Consider the following 23,507-nt stretch of genomic DNA (forward strand, 5'->3'; position numbering starts at 1 on the left):
AGGAGAACTTGGTAGAAGCTTTTTAACAAGTTCACATGGACTGTGATAGCAGGAGAGTGAGTGCAGCGAAGGAGGGGTATGACTATGAGAATGTCTTCAGGAAACAAACCCAGCTAACAGATGGACTGAAAACATGTGCTGATTGAGAGATCTCATTAGACCCCCTTCAGTTTTATTGATCACCTGTTTGTAGAGCAAAGGAGACTTTCACATTTTGAATTCTGTACTCCCCTACCCTGGACCCACTTCCCTTCCTCAAGAGTGTTCCTTCCTGTCAATCCATCAGCAGGACTCCTCTAGTGAAGGTTCAGGAAGTGGAGTCCAGCTAAGCAACAGACATAAATAACCACATGGGCCTCCAAGTAGGACTTACCTGACCTCACAGTGCATGGCAATGGCTTTGAAAAGCTTATGGTGGGACTGTTTGAGGTGTGGCTACTACTTCTTCTTTTTTTTTTTCAAGGTTCATGGATGAGGTTTATTTTCCAATTGACAGTTTATGTTAGGTGAAACAGTCTCCATACCAGACGAGAAAGTCACTTATTCATGTGGTTGAAAGAGTGAATTAAGTTAATTGTAGTCTTTAAACGTTTAAAAACAGTCTGGGGGAAAAAACCTATGTAGTGCGCAAACTGTACTTTTAAAAATACTATTTTATTTATACTCAAGTATGAAAAAAAGGGCTATACTACCATGTTTACATACATACCAATATTGGAAACAATTCAATAATGAATCACATCTAAATTTTATAAAGAATACACAAACATTAAAAAACACCGATTGGTTATAGAAGGCAGAATAGAAGAAAAAACGATTAGCTATCTCTGAAAAGAATCAAATCAGTCATACTCACCTATACTGCAAAGTAATATATACAAAGGAAAGTTAGTGATTGTACTGATTTTATTACTTCTACTAAGCCATTTTAATCTTCCTCACACTCAATGCAAAGAAAATAATATGAAGAAAAATATGTTCTCACCATTCACAATAAAAAGAGTCTGCTTCATTCTGCAGGCCTGGCATATTGTACAATAGAGAGCGCTTCATGGCTCAAGTGGATCAAAGTATCATTTTGATTCTGAGCCACCGAATAGAATCTCATGCATATTTGGTGACTGGACTAACTCCATAGGAGCTGCGATAGATTGAACCATTTCTGTGGAATCCCCAGATCTCACAAATAAGAAAAGGCCCTACACAAGAAAAAATGACAATCAATCTGTCCATAAATTCTATCTATAGGCTCTTTCTCTAGTGTAAGGTGGAAAAAGGGGCCCTTTCTTGAGAACATGGATACAAGTGTTGCTGTAGTCTAAAGATTGCTGGATTGACACTGTGTCTGATATAATGAAGATAAGGTATACCTAGAAACCACTGCCAGATTAAGAAACGTCCACAACTTGTCTCAATTCTTCAAATAATGGAGCAAGTTCCTTTTCTAGGCTGACGATTAGTCCTGTATTAGCATTGCTGCTGGCTATGAAACTCACCACCAAAGGTAAACGATTGACTTGAACCAATCTGGTAGGTGTTATAGTAACAGGTGATACTTTTATTTTTTGAAAATCCAAGTTTGCTCCCTTGGTCTGTTGCAAGGGCAAAAGTAGACAAGAAACCAGGTCTCAAAGCATGCTCTGGAGCATTATCATTGGCCACTTTAATGAAAGGCACTCCACCTGTATCTGATACAATACCATGGAGCCCCTCAACACGTGGTAGTTTTTTATACAGGAATCATTGTAGGTAATCCGCCATCATGAACCCCTTTCTCTGGCAGGATCAATCTCCACGCCTGGGTTTCTGGGCTGCCTGCTTCTCTGAGCTGTCACTTCAGAGGACATCTTCTGAGACAGCTTCCTCTAAAAGCTGCTGTCACATGATTTGTGAGGTGTGGCTACTTCTGTACAAATTGACTAAGGGTGCTGAGGTCCTTGGGGACTCTCTAGAATTGTTCCCTTTCCCCGAGGGCTGCTAAAAGAACAGCTCCACTGGTGGAAGGGAAGCAGACAGATAGTAAGGCAGTGAGAGGGAAAAAGCTCGGGGACAAAAACACACGCAGTGAAACTTCCATAGTGGAGGAGGATCCCGAGGGCCATTCCACACTGTCTGTAGAGCCAAGAGCTGCCCTTACTCTCCACTGACAGGGTGACTATGACTCTTGGAGCAGAAGCTGTGAATTGCCTTCAGCTAAGCCTGACTTTTAATGCAGCATTTGGGGGAGCCCCTAAAAATATCCATAAGAGAGGCAAAATTTCATGAGGAGGGAGGATAATCCGAAGACTTTCTGAAAACATCACACTTTGTAGTTAAACCCCTGCCCGATAATTATTGTTGCCAACTGTAAAGAAATGGCTCAGGGAAGCCATGTAAGCGGCCCAAAGTCTTCTCCACAATTTACTCCAGGGATGGCCCTGTGCAATATTCGTTTACTGGTCAACCCTCCCTCATAGGAACACATAGATTTTAACCAAGTATCAATACCTTACCCAAACCCAATGGGATAATCCTTTAATGGCGGGTCAGCAGGGCAGATATTTGGGTTGCCTCAAAGTTGAACTGATGATGCTACAGCTCTTTGGTTGTAAGTAACAGATAATAAGATATTCCAATTTAGTCAGAAAGAGAAATTCTCACACTCTGTAGAGTATCTCATGGAAGTCAAGAGCCAGAATGCAGCAGGGCTACTAAAAGGGCTGTACCCTGGCAACAGCCCAGCATCCTGGATTTTTTAACCATCCAGTAAGGTTAGAAATCAAGCTTGTGACTATCCACCCATCCCACCTCAGGTGCTAGGTCCTCCTGTTTCTCCCTGTCCTCAAAACAGGCCAGCATACAATCAAACTTGTTTTTTGTTGTTTTTTCTTTTAGTCCCAGCCTTTCCTTCCCCTGCCCTTCTCAGCTTCATACATACCCTCCCAGTGATCTCTAGTCTTCTGAAACTGGTCATGCCAGGAATCAACTAGCTACAATTTAATTGGCCCCAATAGCAATTCTGATTATCACGATAATAATGATTGGTACTGGTCAGATGCCTTCAAACTGAAAACCTGAAAATAACATCCCCCCTGCCCCCACCCCCCCCACAGACACCATTCCTGTCTGATCTAGTTTACTTATTTCCTTTGAAGTAAAATGTATGGCATACTTCTTGTCCCAATTTTGACTGTTTAAAAACATCTGTCTGCCACACTCAGAAAATTTCTCATGGAAGGAAAAGGCTGCAAATTTATTCTTGCTTGTAACATTCAGCAGAGATGAGAGCACCCTGGAAGGAGCAATTTATACTGCTCTTTCCATACTGATGCACTGTGAATTCGTTATAAAACTTTTAGCGTCATCGTAGTCAGCTCTTTGAAGACATCTGCTTAACACACATGTTCACGTGTGTTACAATTCAAAGGAAAAAAGAACAAGCTGTTGTATCAAAAAGAAGGTAATGAAAATAAGTAAAATATTTATGGGATATCTTAATCAGAGAATACTTAAAACTTTATCAGAATGATTCAAGTAGAATCCTAAGGAACATCACATTCAGTAAGGTAAGCACAGAATCGTCCATTTAAAAGAATGAGAAGGATTTAAATTCCCATAGATGTTTAGAAAGATAGTCAACAAGTATAGTTCTAAAATGTAATTATTATTTTTTTTTTAACATGCCTGGGCTAAATCTATCTTTCTCCACTCCTGCACACACTAAAATTCCACCAAACTCTTTACCATTCAAAAATCACAGTACCAAATCTCACTTCTGAGAACAAAATTGTAAGACAGCTATGATGACTTCTTTTAAAGCAATAGCCTTCTCTTAGAACTTCAGGCAAGCATTATCTTTGGATGGGAGGAAAACAAGTAAAATTACAACCAAAATAAATTCTCAACAAAAATAGTTTCACAGAAACTTTAAAGAATTTAATAGAGCAGAGAAGAAGAAATTTCTAGTGGATATTTTTATTGTCCTTTTGAAATTATTTTCACACCAAAACAGTACGATGGCTCCTAAAATTTAGGTCCAATGCCATGAAATAAGGTGTAACCTATGTTTTGAAAAGAGTTTGAAAGTGGGACAGCAGAAAATTTGACCCAAGAAAGTTGCGTCCTAAGACCTAACTTTGTTTGCAGGTGATGTACATCTCATCCATTCATTTCAGCTGTAATATTACCCACTCCATCTCAAAGAATTATAAGAGACAGTATGAACATCACCCTCTGGGTGAAAAGTATCTGGTGGTGAACTTCCCCCCAACAGAAAATGAAAAAAGGCTTCTTTCAGTAGTTATTTCCTTACAAGTCTGCACTGAATGGCTTACTGGTCAATTTCTCTCAGATCGAAGCAACTTCAAGCACTGAAGTTTAGTTCTCAGAAAAATCATTTATTTTACAACCCTCTTCAGATTGATTCTTCGCCTTGCTGTTTCTCCCATTGTTATAAATCAAAGAAGGAACTCCCCCACCCATGGGCTTTTATAATGAACAAGTAGAATTTATCCAGCACTCCTGAAGAAGAATCCTGGGGAGAGAGGATTATTCTTACTCTGACCATCTTTAGTGGGCGGGAAAGGTTGTTATGACGCTTGAAGCCTGGAAGAAGAGGAAAAGGAAAGAAAAAATAAACTGTAAAAAGTGACATCATGGCTAGAGGCAGGTGAAGAGCCCTAGGAATTAACAGATATGGGTCTATACTCTTCTCTGTATTAAGTAAGAATCACATTTTCCTTTCTACAAAATGACAAGGTGGAAGTGAAGTCTCCATATTGCCTCTCTTGCTAATTCTAAAATGTGTATTTCAAAGTAAAGTCAGAGAGTGAATTTCTGATTCTAAACCTGAGTGGGATGTTAGAACTGCTGTGAATAAAACACAATCATGTTTTGTGTTAAATAGACTCAAAATTCTTCGAAGTCAAACATTTGATGGTCCTATTTTGAATTATATGCTTCATGAGTTAAGAAGCTGAGATGGTTCTTTGGTGAAAACTCAATGTTCTGAGTCTCTTTTTGCATATAATTCACAGAAAATAAAAGTGTGGAGGTCTGATTCACTTCTAAGACACATTTCTTAACTGATAATAGTTTTAAAAACTCTGTCTACAAATGTGTCAACCAAATCAAAAAGTTTTCTATGGTGCATGGGTATATTTGAGAAAAAGAATTTTTTTTTTTTAACAAAAGTTACAACTTTACTCTAGATTACTTTTATAGAATAAAGGTTGACTTTTAAAAGATTCAGACTGACAGGACGCATCGCCAGCAGCTATCTCCATCGTTCCATTTATAAACTCAAAGCTGTTTTTGACTCGTACTTCAAGTTTACTCAGGGAAGTAGATTCTGAGCTGCTTTAATAAAAGGTCCTGGAGCCAGAACTTACAGAGGGTAGGGTAGGTACTAGCTACTCTGAAGTGTTCTTGTTGAAAGAAAATAGGATCAATGCACATGATATAAACAGAAAAACAAAAAGCCCGGAAGAAATACTGAGAGCACAAAGAAGTCTTTGGAGCAATCAGACTATGGCTTTCATATGCCATCTCAGGTCCCTTCCCTTCAGGACAACCCACCTCCCCTGTGTAAGAGAGCCCAGTTCACACACAATGGAAAGCATTCTGGTCTCAATTAATAGTCATCATCATCATCATAGACATAACAATGGTATTATGGTCACAGTGAGAGTAATAATGTACCTACCACACTGGATAATTTGTGACAGGCTTTTAATTATCTGGATGCTGTTAACCAAACTCTCTGACAGCACATGATGTTCTAACTAAGAGCATTTTTACCTGGTTTGACCAAAGATAATCTGCACAAAAACATCAGGGCAATATGTTGACAAGACATTAAATTTGCCACTATTCTTGAAAGTAAACTACAATTTCTATAAAACTGTAGTTATAGCTTTTGTACTTTTTCACATTTTAGGGCTCCCGCTGGTGCCAACCACTGCCCATGCTATCGCAAGGGCACTGTTATTCAATGACAAGTAAGTATTGTGGTTCTTAGTTAACATATTTGAAAATAAAATGCAATCGTATTGATGTATTCCCTCCTCTTTTTTTTAGCTGCTGGCTGAGTGTGGACACCAACCTGCTTTACATCATCCATGGTCCTGTCATGGGGGCATTAGTGGTGAGAATTGCTTTTTAAATCCATTATTAACAGTTAATTCAATGATAATCTATAATAAGAACAATTTGAGTCTTTTTAAAAATGATTTTTATTTACTACAGTTGGGTGGAGGGGCATAAGCTCATTTCTATACAAGCCATAGCAACAATATAGGTGTTCTTTTTTTTTTTTCAACAATTCTATAAATTCTCCTAGTTAAAGACCAAAGGTCAGGATGTTGCTGATAAGAAAGCGAAAGACCACAAAGTCCCCCTGCAGCATTTTTCCCTGGGCTTTGCCAAACTAAACCATCTTCCATTTCACCTTTGGTCCATGAGCCATCATCATAACTACTACTGAACATGCACTTAAAGCATTTCAGGCCCTTCACATACCTCGCCATGCTGTCACTAATAGCAGACCTTCCAAGTGGATACATTGAGACATGTTACTCATTAGAAAAACTAGACCCAAAGACTCAAGTAAACTCACTTAAGATCACATGACTAGTAAGAAGTTGGGCCAGGAGAAAATATGACTGTCTGAATCTATATGCAAGCTCTTTATTTCCACCCATGGTTTACTGTATGTTGGCCATCATCAGAACCATCAAATTTAAAATTTAGACATTATTTTCCCCATTAACCTCAAAGATAGTGTTTTCTTCAGGCAAGAGTAAGAAAAATAAAAACAGTCGGAGTCATAGACCATATTCTGCTCCTGCACTGAAGAAGCATCCATTAGTAACTGATCAAATTGGGTTATCACCCGGGCTGTCTCCTAACTTTCCTGGCCTTTCCAATGCAAATTCAATTTCTTTTGCCATTTTTCAGAGTAGTGGTGTACTTACTAGTTCAACTGCGCTCACAAGGACCTACTAACGTGGGTCTTGAATACTGACACAACACCCCATAAGAATTCAATTTTTATTAAAGGTCTCTTTCCTTTCTTGAATTTTTGGGGTAATAACATTTATTTCTATTCCAGGTAGAAGAATTATTCTAATTATTTAAAAATAAATGATCAATTAAATTTTAAAAACAACCTTGGTTTTAAAACTAATCTTCACAGCCAAAAGTAATTTGTGATCCACTAGAGTGGCTGACATTAAAAAGTGACCGTACCAAGTGTTGGCAAGGGTGAAGAGCAACTGGAATTCTCATACAATGCTGGAGGGAACGTAACATGAAGCCACCTCTCTGGAAAACAGCGTGGCAGTTTCTCAAAGTTAAACATACACTTACCATATGAACAGGCCATTCCACCCCTAGATACTTATTCAAGTGAAATGAAAACATGCCCACACAAAGACTTGGATACAAGTATTCACAGCATGCTTATTCATAATAGTCAAATTTTGGAAACCATTCCAATTTCCATAAACAGGAGAATGAGTAAACAAATTATGTATAGGTATTATTTATATAATGCAGTACTACCCAGCAGTAAAAATGAATGAAATGCCAATACACACAACACAAATGAATCCCCCAGATAGTATGTTAAACCAAAGAAACCACACACAAAAGAACACACACCATATATTACTCCATTTCTGTGATGATAGGAATCACCAGTGGCTGGAGGTGGGGTCCGGGAGTTGTTGACTGCAAAGGGGCGAGAGGGGACTTTCTGGGGTGGTGGAAATGCTCTTCTCTTGCTTGGAGTGGTTGTTACACAGGTACATACATTTGTCTAAACTCCCCAAATGTAAACTTAAAATCTCCATTTTATTGAACGTACATTACACCTCAATGAAGTGATTTCTTTTGAAAAGTGTTATTAGAAAAAAAGAAGTCTGGGTTAGCTTTCTCCACTGCATAAGCTTTACAGATAAATTTTTCAGCCCTCATTTTACTTTTAGTTAAGTAGTCCTGCCTAAGGGAAAAATCTTCATAATGAAAAGATAAGGAAGAGAAATCTAAAAGTGTCATTTATGACTTCCTTTGTAAAAATTATAAAAACCTAAATAAAGAATAAAATGCCTTCCTTAGAGTTGAACCTAATCTACTTACATATACAGGAAATTATTTTCTCATATAGGGAAGAAGGGGGGGAAATGTTAATTCACATCTGAAAAGAGTATTTGGCTCTACTGATGCTCTGTGTTCTCGTAACACGGAGCCGATTATATTACCTCTCAGGCAGTCACTTGTGTCCCGTGTAGGTGCTATCTGCTCCCCACACTGGATAAACGAGAACTGAGGGAAGTGGGTGTCCTTCAGGGGTGCTGACCTGGAGAATTTGCTCAGAACGATCATATCTTTGCAGATCAACTTCTTCTTTTTGCTCAACATCGTCCGGGTGCTTGTGAAGAAAATGAAGGAATCCCAGGAGGAGGAATCGCACATGTACCTGAAGGCGGTGAGGGCCACTCTGATCCTGGTGCCCCTGCTGGGGGTCCAGTTCGTTGTCCTTCCCTGGAGACCTTCCCACCCAGTGCTTGGAAGGATCTACGACTACGTGATGCACTCTCTGATTCACTTCCAGGTAGGGGAAGCACTTACTCAACCACTCACTCAGCTAGTTGGTGCAGGGCCCACAGTTTTCTGGGGCTCCTCTGAGATGAGAATGACCCTTTAGAACACGTGTTACCCCGAAGGTAACACGTTACCTTCTCTGTCTCTCTCACTGTCTGCTTTCCCACGTTTTGAATCTTAAAATTGGGCAAGGAGACAGGAAACAGGAGGTATGAGCTTTGAGAATACATCTTTAGAGAACAAATATATTTGTCCAGAGACTGACCCACTGCAGAGCTACTCCCACAGTGCTTTTTTTCATTCATTCATTCATTCACTCATTCATTCACTTATTTATTTATGGCTGCGTTGGGTCTTCATTGCTGCGCGCAGGCTTTCTCTACTTGCGGTGAGCGGAGGCTACTCTTCATTGAGATGTGCACGCTTCTCATTGCGGTGGCTTCTCTTGTTGCAGAGCACGGGCTCTAGGCGCATGGGATTCAGTAGTTGTGGTACTCAGGCTCAGTAGTTGTGGCTCATGGGCTCTAGAGCGCAGGCTCAGCAGTTGTGGCACAAGGGCCCAGTTGCTCTACGGCATGTGGGATCTTCCAGGACCAGGGCTCGAACCCGTGTCCCCCTGCATTGGCAGGCGGATTCTTAACCACTGCGCCACCAGGGAAGTCCCTCCCACAGTGCTTTTGACCTTTCCTTCCCCTCCCCAGCATCCGAGGGCCACATTTGGTTTTGCTTTATTGAGGGGACTGTTGAAGACCAATGTAACCAATGCCAATTGGCTTCCCAACCTGGATTATTATCAGTGTAGTCGCTAATGCCATGAAAACACAGGGCAGAGAAGCAGATGTTTCTATCAGTGTGAAATGCCAACACTGGACCCCGAGCTGGCATCTATATCCCTCTTAAACTGGAAGCCAGTTTCCAGTCACTTCAATTCATTGCCTTGGCTCTGATTAGAGAGGTCAGAACCTTAGAATACCTATATTTTAGCCATCCCTACAATGTCAGGCAGACCACAGAGAATGGGTATGGCTGACACTCTCACGTTGTCCAATCAGAAATCATCATAATTATAGCTACCATTCACTAATATGTAGCACTTCATGTGTGAGGTAAGTATTCTCATGCCTATTAAGGATAAGGAAATGGGCTTTTCTGGTTAGTGGCAAAGTCAGGAGATATAACTCTAAAGCTGACCTAAAATCTCGTAACTTACAGCCTCCAAGCCAACAGCCAAAACTGTGAAGGAAACCAGGTTTTGTGAGCACTTTGTTGCTTCTGCTTTCCCATTACTCCCAGGACCCTCAGCTGGTCCCACCCACGCATATACTCTGTCTCCCATACAGTAATTTTCAGACCCTCTTTTCATAAATACACATTGAATTGTTTTTCCAGGAGCTGTAATGAATTTGCACAGAGCATCCACGCCTCCTGCTCTGTCACCCTCCGTCTGTCAGAGGGATGTCAGGAATCCATCTTTGACAGTTCAGTGACTACATAGGGAAATGTATCCAGGTCTCTTCTCATGTGGGAGAGAATGGAGCAGCCTCTTGCGGGTTGTCCCAGGTGGTCCCATGTCTGCCACACAGGGGTGGAGAGTGGCTACCTTGTTTCCGTTCACTTTGCTTCAGATCCAAAGCCTCGTTGAAGGCACAGTGTGAGGTACTTTGAAAGCAAGGGTGGGACATGGCGTGTCCTAAGGCAGAAGCGGGTCTGCTACAGGCTCTTGGGCCAGAGTTCTGCTGTCTCAATTATTCATGTCCAGTTAGTTGTATTTTCTACTGCTGAGGCTTAATGTGAAGAAAGAGGTCAAGATTAATAGGGCTTAAAATTAAGTTTAGGAATTATTTTAATAATCTGATCTATTATTTTGGCCATTTCTATAGGCAGTTAAAGCCTGGACACAAGGAGTCTTCTGAGTAGTGACCCGAACCTCAGAAGTTACTTGGTCCACGTCCTTATTGGAGAGATGGACTTGGCTGTGGGAACAGTACTGCACTAGTTCACCATGAGGACACAGGGCAGAGTCAGGCTGACAGCCATGCACTGACTGTGACACTTGTGCTTGCAAAAGTTTTCTCTACTAAACGCTACAAGATCTCAGTTTTTAAGTGTTTTAGGTACAAAGATTCTTTTCACATCCCCTGTAAACAGCATATTCTGCTATAAATCTCCACGTTAAAGGCCGTAATATATTAACCAGATTGACGAGAGTAGTCTTTTTAGCCAAGCAATAGAATCCTAACGAGAAAAAGGCATTTCTAATGGAATATTCTTGTAGTGAAGCACTGAACATGAGTGGTAGTAACTTTCATCGAGCCCTGACTTGCTATTGCCGTAGTGAAATGTTCCTCTCCAGGTCGTCTGTTTATATGGATTACTGACAACACAATGCACACAAAAATAACTTCAACTCTCTTTTTCCTCCTCTTTTTAGGGATTCTTTGTTGCCGTCATTTACTGCTTCTGCAACCACGAGGTAAGCGTGTGTTACGTGTAATACCGTCACTCGTGTATATAAAGCCAGCACTTTACAGTCTCCAAAGGGCCTCTGTGCACTTTTCATTTGCTCTCACTTCTACAGGTGACCTTACAGGGTTTCATGACTAGCTGGATCATATTTTTTTTCCACTACTGCAAGTTGAATCTTACCTGTGCTTTTGTGTGGTACAACTGAAGATATTATCCAGACAGGTAGCTAAATTCTCATTTCCTTGGATGGTACCTTAAGCTGGTCGGCACCCTGAGCAGCAACAGTGAAAGCTATTCTGGATTCCCGTAGAATCGAAGTCACATCCCCATTCCCTTTGGAAGACCCAGCTCCTCACTAGGGCAGTACCAATATCCAGCCAGTTTGTCCTGGTTCACTGCCCTCTTTTCCAGTTGCTTGATGCCAATGTCATACTACTTATTCAACACTTTGAAAATCACCCTGGAGTTAAGACTCAAAAGGGAATAAGTAATTTGTTATCTGAATATTTAGATCAGTAAAATCTAGAGATCCACATGGCCAGTGTTTTAAGGGTTTTTTTAGCCAGAGTTCCCTTTCTTCCAATGATATCTTGCCTGGGAGCCCAATTTGTAAAACAAAAGCGGAGCTGCTTAAATTTGTACCAAAGAACTTCCAGAGCGTCAAAGAACATGATTTGAAAGCTCCCTCATTTTTCAGGTGAGAAATCTAAACTCCGGAAAGATCACGTGACTTGCCCAATGTCACAATCATAGTTTATAACCAGAACTAGAACCCAGATTTCCTGATTTCCAATTAAATGGACTAAATCTTCCACTGCACGGCATTATGTCTATGACTCCTTCCTGAAGTTTTGTTAGTACGCTTTCTTGAGTTATACATCTCATAACTTTAAATGTAAAAGTATTTGTGATAATTTTAAATCCTATAAAGAATAATTTTATACCAAGGCAAATCACATTTTGTTAAAAGATCAATGGGGCTTCCCTGGTGGCACAGTGGTTGAGAGTTTGCCTGCCGATGCAGGGGACACAGGTTCGTGCCCCGGTCCGGGAAGATCCCACATGCCGCTGGGCGGCTGGGCCCGTGAGCCATGGCCACTGAGCCTGCACGTCCGGAGCCTGTGCTCCGCAACGGGAGAGGCCACAACAGTGAGAGGCCCGCGTACCGCAAAAAAAAAAAAGATAAATGTATTATTTTCCATTTAGTAATAAGAATGATTTTCTAACCATTATTAATTGATAGCTAATGGATTTTCCAGTCTTTATTTCTTCAAATAATATTCAAAATATAAATAATATATTTTGCAACTCTAAAACCTCTTGCTCCTCTCCAACCCCAAAACTGCAAGATGGTTGCCCCTGCTCTCACTTTTAACTGATTCATTTTATTGCTTCATTCATTCATCCATCCATCCATCCATCAACTCTTTCCTTAATCAAACAAAAATATACTGTGCATTCAGTATTGCTAGGGACTATACTGAAAGTCTGGGATAGAAATAAAAAGACATCCTTCTGTTACCAGCTGTTAAAGTGTCCTTTTTTTTTTTTTGCGGTACGCGGGCCTCTCACTGTTGTGGCCTCTCCCGTTGCGGAGCACAGGCTCCGGACGCGCAGGCTCAGCGGCCATGGCTCACGGGCCCAGCCGCCCAGCGGCATGTGGGATCTTCCCGGACCGGGGCACGAACCCGTGTCCCCTGCATCGGCAGGCGGACTCTCAACCACTGCACCACCAGGGAGGCCCTAAAGTGTCTTTTAAGAACAGTAAAAACTAATAAATAAATAGGGCTTAGGTCACCCCATCTTTATATCAATTTCTGTGAATGAATATCCCTGCCTTTTGAGTTGGCTCAGGTGGCATACAAAATAAATGTTTTCATCTAAAATAATATCGATACAGGGCTAATATAACAATCAGGTTCAGGATGGGCATACCTTGAAAACACGAAAGGCTTGCATGTATTTGTAAAAATACTTCAATACTGATTGTGTCTTATCCATGATGCCGTCTTTGAAGTGGCAGGCGTAGAAAGCAAGCCCAGAGGTGCTCCTAACAATTGAAAGTCTCTAATTCAAGTATGTTACCTCTGCTTTTGGAAGAAACCATCCCCATTTTAGTTAGTGTCATGTTACTGGGGGAATGCACCAGTGTGACATTTCTAATAACACTAACTGTGTACTGTGCCAAATGTCGTATCAGCTCAGCCCCATGGATTGCAGGCATCTGGGCCTCCTGTGAGCTTACTGTCTTACAACACTGAACATGGGCAGGGCACTTACACATGCGGAAGGTCATTTCCAGCCGCATGGTTGTGATCAGGCTTTGCCTGGCTGAATGTTACATTTTAGCAGAGATCTAGGGAGCTAATATGTCAGTTCTACAATGAAGATACAGGTTTTAATTTTTGTTTATTATCCATATGTTATCAGTGACTCCTACTATGGAAATGGATCAGATAGTCAATGGGTAGGTTAAAAGCAGGAAAGGAATTTTGAGGATTACAGTACAAGGAATCAGGAGATGAGCATGAGAGCAAGCTTATGTAACAGACATTTCCCACAACTTTTCCAAGAGTGTGGACATTGACCACCCAATCATTTCAGTAAATTGTTAATTAAGTATCTAAGAGACCACAAAAAGATGGTTACACCTATGGAGAGGCCCAGTTTTTCTAAGCAGTAGCTCATTTAAAAATTGAGAGTACTAACAACACAGTGCAGGTTTTCCCTTTTTCATTTTTCTTGCCCATGTACTGTGGATAAAATAGTTTGTGGATCAAAGCAGCAAGGTCTAGAAGGATCTCAATTTAATAGTCACAAATTGAAATGTGTGAAACCTAAAATTTTGTTTATTTGCTGTAACTTAGCTTGCTTTGAAGACCTCATTCCACCAGGCCTCTAATAGTTTACAACAGTCTCTTTCTAGAAAATATTTAGTTCAAAAGCCTTTGAACAAATGGGCAGCTGGTTTCCAAGTATTATGCTGGCACCCCCTGTTGAAGTTCATGGTGGCTCCCCTCACTTCTGAGGACCCTAGAGATCCTTTCACTCTGCAGGCCCCAGCCCTATCCTGAGACACCAGTCCTCCCTTCCAGGCCACCTGAGGAGCCTGGAAACTCAGGCCCCTTTCTTCACCTTTGTGAAGGGCCTGTGAACCTGTCTTTAGTATGTGCCATAGTCACTGCCACTCCACTGCTCAAGCACCATGTTGGACCTGGTACCAGGCCAAGAGTGGGACTTCTTTACAAGGCTATCAATTTTCAGGACTGTGCTCTCAGAAGCAAAGAGAAACAGACCTGCTATACAGGAATGTTTCTGTTATTCCTTGCTTTCTTCTCTCCATTTTTTCAAGTATCCCCTCCATGAAGTGGAAATGCAAAGTCATTTGTGTCTCTTTATAACTCTCTCTCCTCTTCCTCTGGTGGGGGGGGACTGGAAGGGCTCTGTACTCACCACTTCCCCTTCCTGTCTATAAGGGACTCTCCCTGTGTCATATCCTGCATGTTCGCTATACTATTGCTTTTATTTCTTTAACATTTTTATTGGAGTATAATGGCTTTTAAATGGTGTGTTAGTTTCTGCTTTAAAACAAAGTGAATCAGCTACACATATATATATATATCCCCATATCTCCTCCCTCTTGCGTCTCCCTCCCACCCTCCCTATCCCACCCCTCTAGGTGGTCACAAAGCACTGAGCTGATCTCCCTGTGCTATGCGGCTGCTTCCCACTAGCTATCGATTTTACATTTGGTAGTGTACATATGTCCATGCCACTCTCTCACTTCGTCCCAACTTACCCTTCCCCCTCCCCGTGTCCTCAAGTCCATTCTCTAGTAGGTCTGCGCCTTTATTCCTGTCCTGCCCCTAGGTTCTTCAGAACCTTTTTTTTTTTTAGATTCCATATACATGCATTAGCATACGGTATTTGTCTTTCTCTTTCTGACTTACTTCACTCTGTATGACAGACTCTAGGTCTATCCACCTCACTACAAATAACTCAATTTCGTTTCTTTTTATGGCTGACTAATATTCCATTGTATATATGTGCCACATCTTCTTTATCCATTCATCCGATGATGGACACTTAGGTCGTTTCCATCTCCTGGCTATTGTAAATAGAGCTGCAATGAACATTGCGGTACATGACTCTTTTTGAATTATGGTTTTCTCTGGGTAAATGCCCAGTAGTGGGATTGCTGGGTCGTATGGTAGTTCTATTTTTAGTTTTTTAAGGAACTTCCATACTGTTCTCCATAGTGGCTGTACACTATTGCTTTTAGTAAAGTTCTATTTTCAGACCACTTCATATGCAAAAATAAGTTTTTCTATTTAGAAATTTTTTCTCTCAATAAAACTTAGTTTTCAAAAATATTGTCTAAGACTCAAGAAAGCTTTGGGACTCAAAGCTAAACAAGGATTTCTTTGTCCTAGACAAAGGAAAAAAAAATAAGAACTGCTAGGATAAATCCCACTTTCCATTCAGCAGCACGAAACTGCAAGTGCTCATAATGAACTTAACGGGAAAACAAAGGCCAAAGATAAAAACATCCAAATTCAACCACGAACGTTCCAACCTGAGTTTCTTTTTTACAAATATAGAAATGGAGGCCCCAAATGTTACCAACCTTATACAGTTAGTTAATAATAGAGCCAGGTGTAATAATTATGTCTTCAAGCCATCAGACCAGGGCTCTATTTTTTAAAGTTGGCAATAAATTGATATAATCGAGGAAATGTGAAGTGATCTGTGTTAATTGCTTTTATAACGAGCAGTGAATTTATGTAATTCAAAACTTTGTATATTATACTTACCCCATGGGCAACTCCTTACATTTCTGATGCTTTTCAGGAACAACCAGAGTCTCCCCTGTATTTTTCAGTTTCAATGCCCACATTCTTGTGATCAAAGCAGCGTTAGGCTCAACCTGTGGTATTGCAGGAGATAATTGCCCTTATTAAACTGTATTAAATTGAAGTGTCTTTCACATGCTGCTAAGGGCCTATTCTTACATGTGTGGTTTACAAATGGAAGCAGACTGCCATCTCCACACAAAAGGATAGGTTATAACTTTGGAATACAATTATAGGAGGCTATGAACATTTCTGTAACAATTTTTAAAAACTGAAATAGACTTCAAACTCTTTGGCCTCATGCTGGGTACTTCAGTAGTATGCATGGATAATCCAATGGAGATTGTTTTAAAAGGACAGATGAGGCAAAACAAAAACTTCCTTTTTTTTCCCTGCTGGGCACTGTCTGCCTCGGATACCTCTAAATATCTGTGTTGCATTTTAGCTATAGAGACAATGTTGGTATTTAAGAGATGCTGAATCCACGGAAACTATCAGTTCCCTTTGTCTGGGGACACTGCTTCTCCAAAATTATGCTGAGCCAGTGTATTTCCTAATTCCTCAACAGGGCACTTGATAGTTCCTAGATTATATAAACCTGGCATTTAAGGACCTGTTTAATAGACGGTACAACCCAAATAAAGCATCACTATCTCTTTGTTAGTCTCAACAGGAAAATACATTGTAAAGAAATCCAAAGTTCAAAAGAGAATTGGAAAGCAATTTAAATATTTACTAGATTCATGAAGAGGTACTAAAAGAGAAATTTCATTGCATGGCAAAAAGTAAAATTTACTCATGTTTTATCTGAAAGTATAACTCAGTAGGGATGCTCTTTCCCAGATATATTCAGCTATGGTTTCATATCAATCCTTTCTGATATAATCAGTCTAGTCTCTCTTCACTTCTGTAGCTCTCCCTACTGCACAGATTGCAAAGCAAAAGCCCAGAAACTGATAGGGAAACATAGTTGTCTTCTTGGGGAGTGAAGTGAAGGACAAAGTGAGTGATGGAAGGGGAGAGTCTGAACTATTTATTCATTAATACCTTTAATAAACACCTTTGTATTTGAAAATATATTCCTAGGGTGATCTTCCCACCAAGAGTATTTTCTTTCCTTTTCCCAAAAGATCCAACAACACCCTTTTGCCAGTGCAAATCACAATGTGAAGAAAACTTTCATTTGCATTAGCATCAGATATTTTACCAGGCTGTAGAGTACTCTTTGTGGAGACCTAGCTTGGAATATATGAGAGAGAACTGAACATGAGATCAGAAACTATGTAATCAAGAGCTCTTTTTTATTTTCTTAACACCACCACCCTCCAAATATATATATGTATATATATATATATATATATATATATATATATATATCTCCACACATATGACATAAGTTTCCTTTAGTCTAAAGACTTGAGGCCACCATCCTGCCATAATAAGAGTATAATAATAATAATAATAGCCTCCTTGTATGGTACTTACATCTTAGAAGCCACTTTGATTCATAGTGCAACAATTTAATCCTTCAAACAGCTAGGTGAGGTAGAAGAGTTGTACTGAAGAAAGGAGTCTCGGAGGGGTTAACTATCCTACCCAAGATTTCATGGCTAATGTGGGCAGAATCAGTTTCTTGACCCAAAGTTCAATACTTGTTCATGGCATCAAATGAGACCCAGTGAAATGGCCTTATCAGTGGAAAAGGAAAGGAAAGGTGATGTGATGTTACCCAGTGACAACCATTCCCTCCCACGCAGCTTGTTGCTGGTATAATATTACAAGTGGTTGCTTCTGATAATTTCCAAAATTGCAACCCATTGGAGCTCAAGAATAATTCCCCAAAGCATACACCATGGCGTGAGAGAGAAGACCTAATCACAACTGTAGATGACCTAGTGGTTTACAGTTCACCTCAGGGAGGAATTCAAGTCTCTTCCTCAAATTCACTCTAGCCAGTTTTAGCATCCCACCCTAATACCACCAGACGCTAAGGCACTAATTACAATACGGTCATGGATGATCATTTTCTTGGCTTAAAGAGGGAGAAAATCATTCTAGAATGGATGTTGACAACCATTCAACAAACATTTGTTGAATAACTGCTCTATGCCAAACACCACGACATCTGGTAATACAAAAATGAATAAGACATGGTTAGTTAACCACTAACCAGAGCTTTATCGGGCACACCCCATCTCAAGCCACGTTGGATAAAGGAAAATCAACAGTATGAGGCCATTATCATAAAATCCAAAACTGTGCAATGGTTTCCATATATTTTTTTCATGACCAATAATGTATAGATAAAAGCTTCTGCTGTATCAGCAGTTGTAGCAGATAAAAAGGTTTCAAATTGTCTCCCTAATATGGCGTGGATGCCATATTGAATGTGAAACCAAGTCATATTTTCATTCATTGACTGTAAGAGCTAATGAAGAAACCTTTGCTCAAAACAGCAAATAACCTTGGCAGTGGTAGTTGAGGCAAGTAACTCAGTTCTCCAGTTCGCAAATTCTTCTTCCAAGATGGTGTATTCCACAGGCAGAGCATTTACCACACGGCCCTTTAGATGAGAATTACAATTCAACCTCCCCTAACCTCTGAGAAGCTCCAAGACCTGTGCTCATGAACTTGGCTCAGATCATTTCCGACCATTGTATGAACACAAGGTTCTCTCTTCTCTTCCAGGTCCAAGCTGCTCTGAAGCGTCAATGGAACCAATACCAAGCCCAGCGCTGGAGTGGCCGCCGCCGCGCCACCCGTGCCGCCAACGCTGCCGCCGCCACTGCTGCTGCTGCTGCCGCCCTGGCTGAGGCTCCTCAGATGCCTGTCTACATCTGCCATCAGGAGCCAAGGAACGAGCCCACCAACAACCTAGGCGAGGAGGGGGCTGAGGTCACCGCTATGGAGGGGGCTGAGGTCATCGCTATGGAGGGTGATGAGGTCATCGTTATGGAGGGTGCTGAGGTCATCGCCATGGAAATCATCGAGCAAGAGTCATCCGCTTGAATCTGACGCAAATACAGCATCGTGATCAGTGAGCCCTCATTTCCTGGGAGAAAGACCAACCATGCTTTTAAAGTGATTTCCATCCTCCCAGGAGCAAACATCTCATTTGTGAGAATTATTAAGTGCATTTGTCCATAGTGAACCTGAAGAAAGTTTTACTTGGTACTGTTGCTACCGGGAGACAGTCTCAGAATGGAGTCTCCCTCTGTAACACTTGTGAACTCCTGTGAATTCCATCTTTCATCCAGGACTGAGATAAAAATGTCACAGTAATGCAAGCAAAGTGTCCGAGTAAAACACAGTTAAATTGACCTAGTTCAGATACAGGGTGCTCCTTGTTAATCTTGAGCCATTTATACCTTTGAAAAATTAAAATCACTGTCAATGTTTTTCTTTTTAACTCTAAACTTTGAATTAGGATACTTCTGTATTTGGCTATGGATCTGACTTTTAATTTTTTTTTAATTTCTATCAATTCTGATGTTACTCAGATGTTTTACCATCCACACAATGTAAACTGCACAAATTACAATGTGACCTCCACAAGACAATGTGGCTTTCTAATATAGAGATGAGATGACCAAGTGTGTGTGGGGGAAAAGATTTGCATTTGGCAGGAAAATGTAATGCTTTAAATGAAAAAGAAATTTAGAGTCAGTTTGCTCTAAACCTTAGATGGGTCAATTTGTTAATTGGTTTACTAATACTGACGCTCATCTTGGTTTTGGATAATCCTATCTGTTGCGCAGGCCCTAACTGCTGTGAGGAATTGGCCTTCATGTTGCTAACATTTATAAATTGGGAGGTCACAAAGAATCCATCACTAAATTTTTCACAAAACTGCCAAAAATATAATTCCTAGTGGAAGAGAATACTCTCTTTAAAGAGAGTTTTCCACTTTCCTAAACTCCAGGATTTATAAAGCAAATCATTCCAAGGTTTATAAAGCAGATTACCTCTTGCCCTTGGGTGCTATCTAGCAGTAAAAGATAAATTTGTTTAACACTGGTAATTAAAAGACTCCATACAAGTCCATTAACTGCTTTACACCCAGCTTCTAAACTTAACAAGATCTCAGCCTTTTCCAGGAAGATTCAGTAGGACTAATTAGATATCAGTTTGTAGTTGACCTCTTGTTTGCTGCTATTAGTGAAACAGGAGGGGGAAAAAATTACTGCTACAAGTTTAACTATATACCAACTCACTTAAAATAAAAATAGACTTTCTCATTAAAATCCAATATTATACTCCCATACCTCTCTTTACTTCCTGCAATATAAAATCTTCAAAAATCCCTGAGTAAACCAGTATCATTACTAGCACCTGAAATTAATTTGTGAATTTGCAACAGTAATCAGTTATGTTAGTTAATTTGTATGCTAAATGAAGGGATACATTGAAGCCTTCCAAACCTCCTCTCATGTACATCATCTTGTGCCACTGCCTTTCAGAAATGATATAGTTTTGGAAAGACAAAAAGTTGATTTGTTCTGGTTGCATATTTAATGCACCCAAAGAAAATTATATTCTTTCACAGAAAATGTATTTTGGATACTAAAGTAGCTTAAGTCTCCTTTACTTTTGAATGTAAGGGAGGATTTGAAAAGAGGGTATTTTTCCAATCACAGTGTTTATGTAATAGCGTTCCTATTTTTGTTTACAAACATGGAAAACAGAGTATTTTTGGCAGCTCTAGCACAAATGTGATAATATTTTGCTGAAATATTCTAGATGCTATTGTGCTAATATAGTAGTGGCTGAAGAAAATCAAACAGCTTACTATAGAAATGTGCACAATGCCAAAATTATGTGAAATGCTTATGCTACATCCATGTATGAATTAATACAGAGTATGTGATAAGCAAAAAGTTGTATATGTGCATATTTTTCTAAAGAAACATTCTTCATCTTTTCATTCATTCATCTCATCTCTTAAACTCATTCCATATTCTGTTTCATTTCAGCCGTGGGATGCTGACATCACATCCTGCTTGTATTACAGGAGAAGGCAAGATAATCCAAAAATATAGGTTAGAAAACCATATGCGAAACATCAGGGTTATTATCTTTGTCAGTGCAACCATCTTCCGTCTTCAATTTGACTAGACCCTCCAAAGCACAGTTCTCATACCCTTGCTAAAGCAAAACCACACGCAAGTGGCAATCTATATTGTATAAGTTTGGGCAGCACAGCAAAGAAAGCTAGGGTAAGAAAATATCACATTCTTTTATCATTCTTGGGGTTTTTGTTTGTTTGGGTTTTTTTTTTTCACTATTGTGGGACCAGACATGAACTGTTCAACATCACATCAGATCATTAGAATCGTTACAATCATTGATTTTTAAGATAGTTTTGGCTGGATTAAAGGCAACTAATTAAATATCATTAGAATGCATAAAGGCCACTACTGGAAAGATTTTCAGGTCTGGAAATGAGGAATAAATGAGAACTATGATGAATTAATACAGGGGGACAGGAGCAATTTGTAGGGTCTTCATACTACGTGACAGCAACCAGAATTGTTGGCCTCAGGAGATCTGGGGAACTTTTTCAGAAAGGATACATCAGGGCTACATTTTTCCCTTTGTGTTCCACTGGAAGAAACAAATATCCTTACCCTCGTGATACTGAAGAACAAAAATAATTTCCCGTCATACCGTAAAATCTGATTCTTCCACAGGGTAACTGGAACTCAGAGGGTCAGCTGCCCACCTGCTTTGATCCAAAACTGGCCTTTGGATACACGTGGATATCATGGTTCCTGGAGGAGGGAAAGATGTTGGAAAAGAAATGATAGAAATGCTGTCATCATGGATCTCCAACCCTTCTCATTCATTCCTGCATTCATTGTCATTGATGCAACAGATGTTTCATACACCTTTCATTCGGCTATACAACAAGTCATCATGACAGAGTTCTTTGTGTCAAACCTGCCAAGTGAACCCATACCCTTAAACCATAGCCACTGATATCTTTGGAGCGGAAGCACACACACATGGGGTTGGAGGTGGTAGCTGCGTGTGACCTTTTCTCCACATTAGTGCTGGGTGGGACAGCTAAGTTATAAGTAGTATTCTCAGAACAAGATCTCTGCATAAAGCCTTAGCAAGGACTCATTTTCTTGATGATAAGGTCTAAAGTAGTAATTCTTTCATTGGCTAGGTTACAGTTCAACATCTTATGGTTGGAGTTAACACTTAGAGTTTAAAATAAGGTTATTCATGAAGAGGATGGATCAGAAGACATATTTAGAAAAGCATATTTAGAAAGCTCAGAAAGAAATGGTCATTTGTTATTTTGAGAATGGAAACAGGTGCCTCGCTCCTAACTTAAGCTTAGGAAAGTTAATTTTACTGAACCAATCCATAGATAATTTGTATGAGGTGGGGAGGGAGGGTGGGGAATTAGCTGGAAGCATAAAGAAAAAGGATGATAATACGTGCGTGTGAAGACTAAGAAAGAAACCACATTTGAAAATTTAAAACAGTATTTTTGATGGTTTTTGTTCTTCTGGACATAGAATTAACATGTTTAATATCTGTGAAAAATAAGCATTGAAGGAGGGAAAACATGGCCATTGAAACTAAGCTAACTTAGGTCAGGAAGCGATTCTAATATCATATCTTCCTTCATTTGGATTAGCAAACACCTCTGAAAGATTTCAGAGATTTTCCATTATCTTCAGCATTGACCAGCCAGTCTCTGAGGTCACTAATCCATGTCCATTTTCCATTCACAGACATCCAATGCATTCTACCTAGAAACCCTTCCACTGACACTCAAAACTGTCTCACTCTTCACTGATTGACCAGCAATGCCACTGCATGTCACTGCAGTCTCCTTTACTTGAGAGACTTAATATCTCATTTTAATTTGGAGAAATCACCTCCAAATAAAATCTCAGAGTGTTACTGGTGAAGTGCTAAGTACATATTCAATAAAAACCAACGGAGAAGTCTCTAATGAAAAAAACACATTTAGAATAGGTCAGGACATCTGTTTCCATCCAACCCTGCCAGACTGGCTAATCAAAACTAGGACACTGGTCTCTCAGGCTGAAACAGACATCCAGCTGCAAGCCCTCGAAATCTTCACCCAGCAGGATAGGTGGTTAACTCTCAGGGCAGCAAGCATTTCTCTGGATATAGCACTTCTCCACTGCACGCAGCATTATAGCTTCTGTATGCTGCTCGTCACAAGGGGGATATTGTGAGGCTTAATATGAAGTTACAGAGAATTTATGAAGAACATCCCTCAAATGGAGATGATTTGAGAAGAAAACAAGAACACCCATCATTGAAACACCATAGTCAATTAAACCTATGGACATTAGCTTACCCCTTCTTTATAACAGCCAAACCTGATTTTACCCCCATTTTAGGTATGAGAAAACTAAGTGGAAGCCAAGTCGAATAACATGCCCACCACAGTCACACAGCTAGTAAGTGGCTGAGCTAGGGTTTGAATCAAGAGTGCCCAATGCCTCTGGCTTTTTAAATTGCCACCTTGCAGGACTGGCAAAAGCTCTTGTTCAGTACTTTTTGTTTCCTACTAAGAGTGTTGCCACATTTTGTAGGATGCCCTTCCCTGGTGGA

The 23,507-nt window shown here is 40.1% G+C and overlaps 1 protein-coding gene and 1 pseudogene across 2 annotated transcripts in view; one reads left to right on the top strand and one right to left on the bottom strand.

The window, feature by feature from the left end:
• CALCR (calcitonin receptor) overlaps nucleotides 1–20,390 on the top strand; it is a 157,668-nt gene extending 137,278 nt beyond the window's left edge. Inside the window, exons 10-15 of one of the 2 annotated variants that reach the window (XM_029233767.1) lie at nucleotides 5,918–5,978; nucleotides 6,058–6,124; nucleotides 8,375–8,593; nucleotides 11,015–11,056; nucleotides 18,591–18,791; nucleotides 18,846–20,390. In XM_029233767.1, the coding sequence (XP_029089600.1) occupies nucleotides 5,918–5,978; nucleotides 6,058–6,124; nucleotides 8,375–8,593; nucleotides 11,015–11,056; nucleotides 18,591–18,791; nucleotides 18,846–18,911 (656 nt within the window). In that variant the 3' untranslated portion in view covers nucleotides 18,912–20,390. Of the gene's footprint in view, nucleotides 1–5,917; nucleotides 5,979–6,057; nucleotides 6,125–8,374; nucleotides 8,594–11,014; nucleotides 11,057–18,590 lie in introns of both variants that reach the window. The other variant, XM_029233766.1, reaches the window with a different exon arrangement.
• Nucleotides 1,389–1,761, bottom strand: LOC114901698 (annotated as a pseudogene).
• Nucleotides 20,391–23,507: the final 3,117 nt, after the last annotated feature.

The sequence above is a fragment of the Monodon monoceros genome, unplaced genomic scaffold, assembly GCF_005190385.1.
Source record: "Monodon monoceros isolate NGI ecotype Baffin Bay Population unplaced genomic scaffold, NGI_Narwhal_1 Super_Scaffold_2, whole genome shotgun sequence".
Taxonomy (NCBI): domain Eukaryota; kingdom Metazoa; phylum Chordata; class Mammalia; order Artiodactyla; family Monodontidae; genus Monodon; species Monodon monoceros.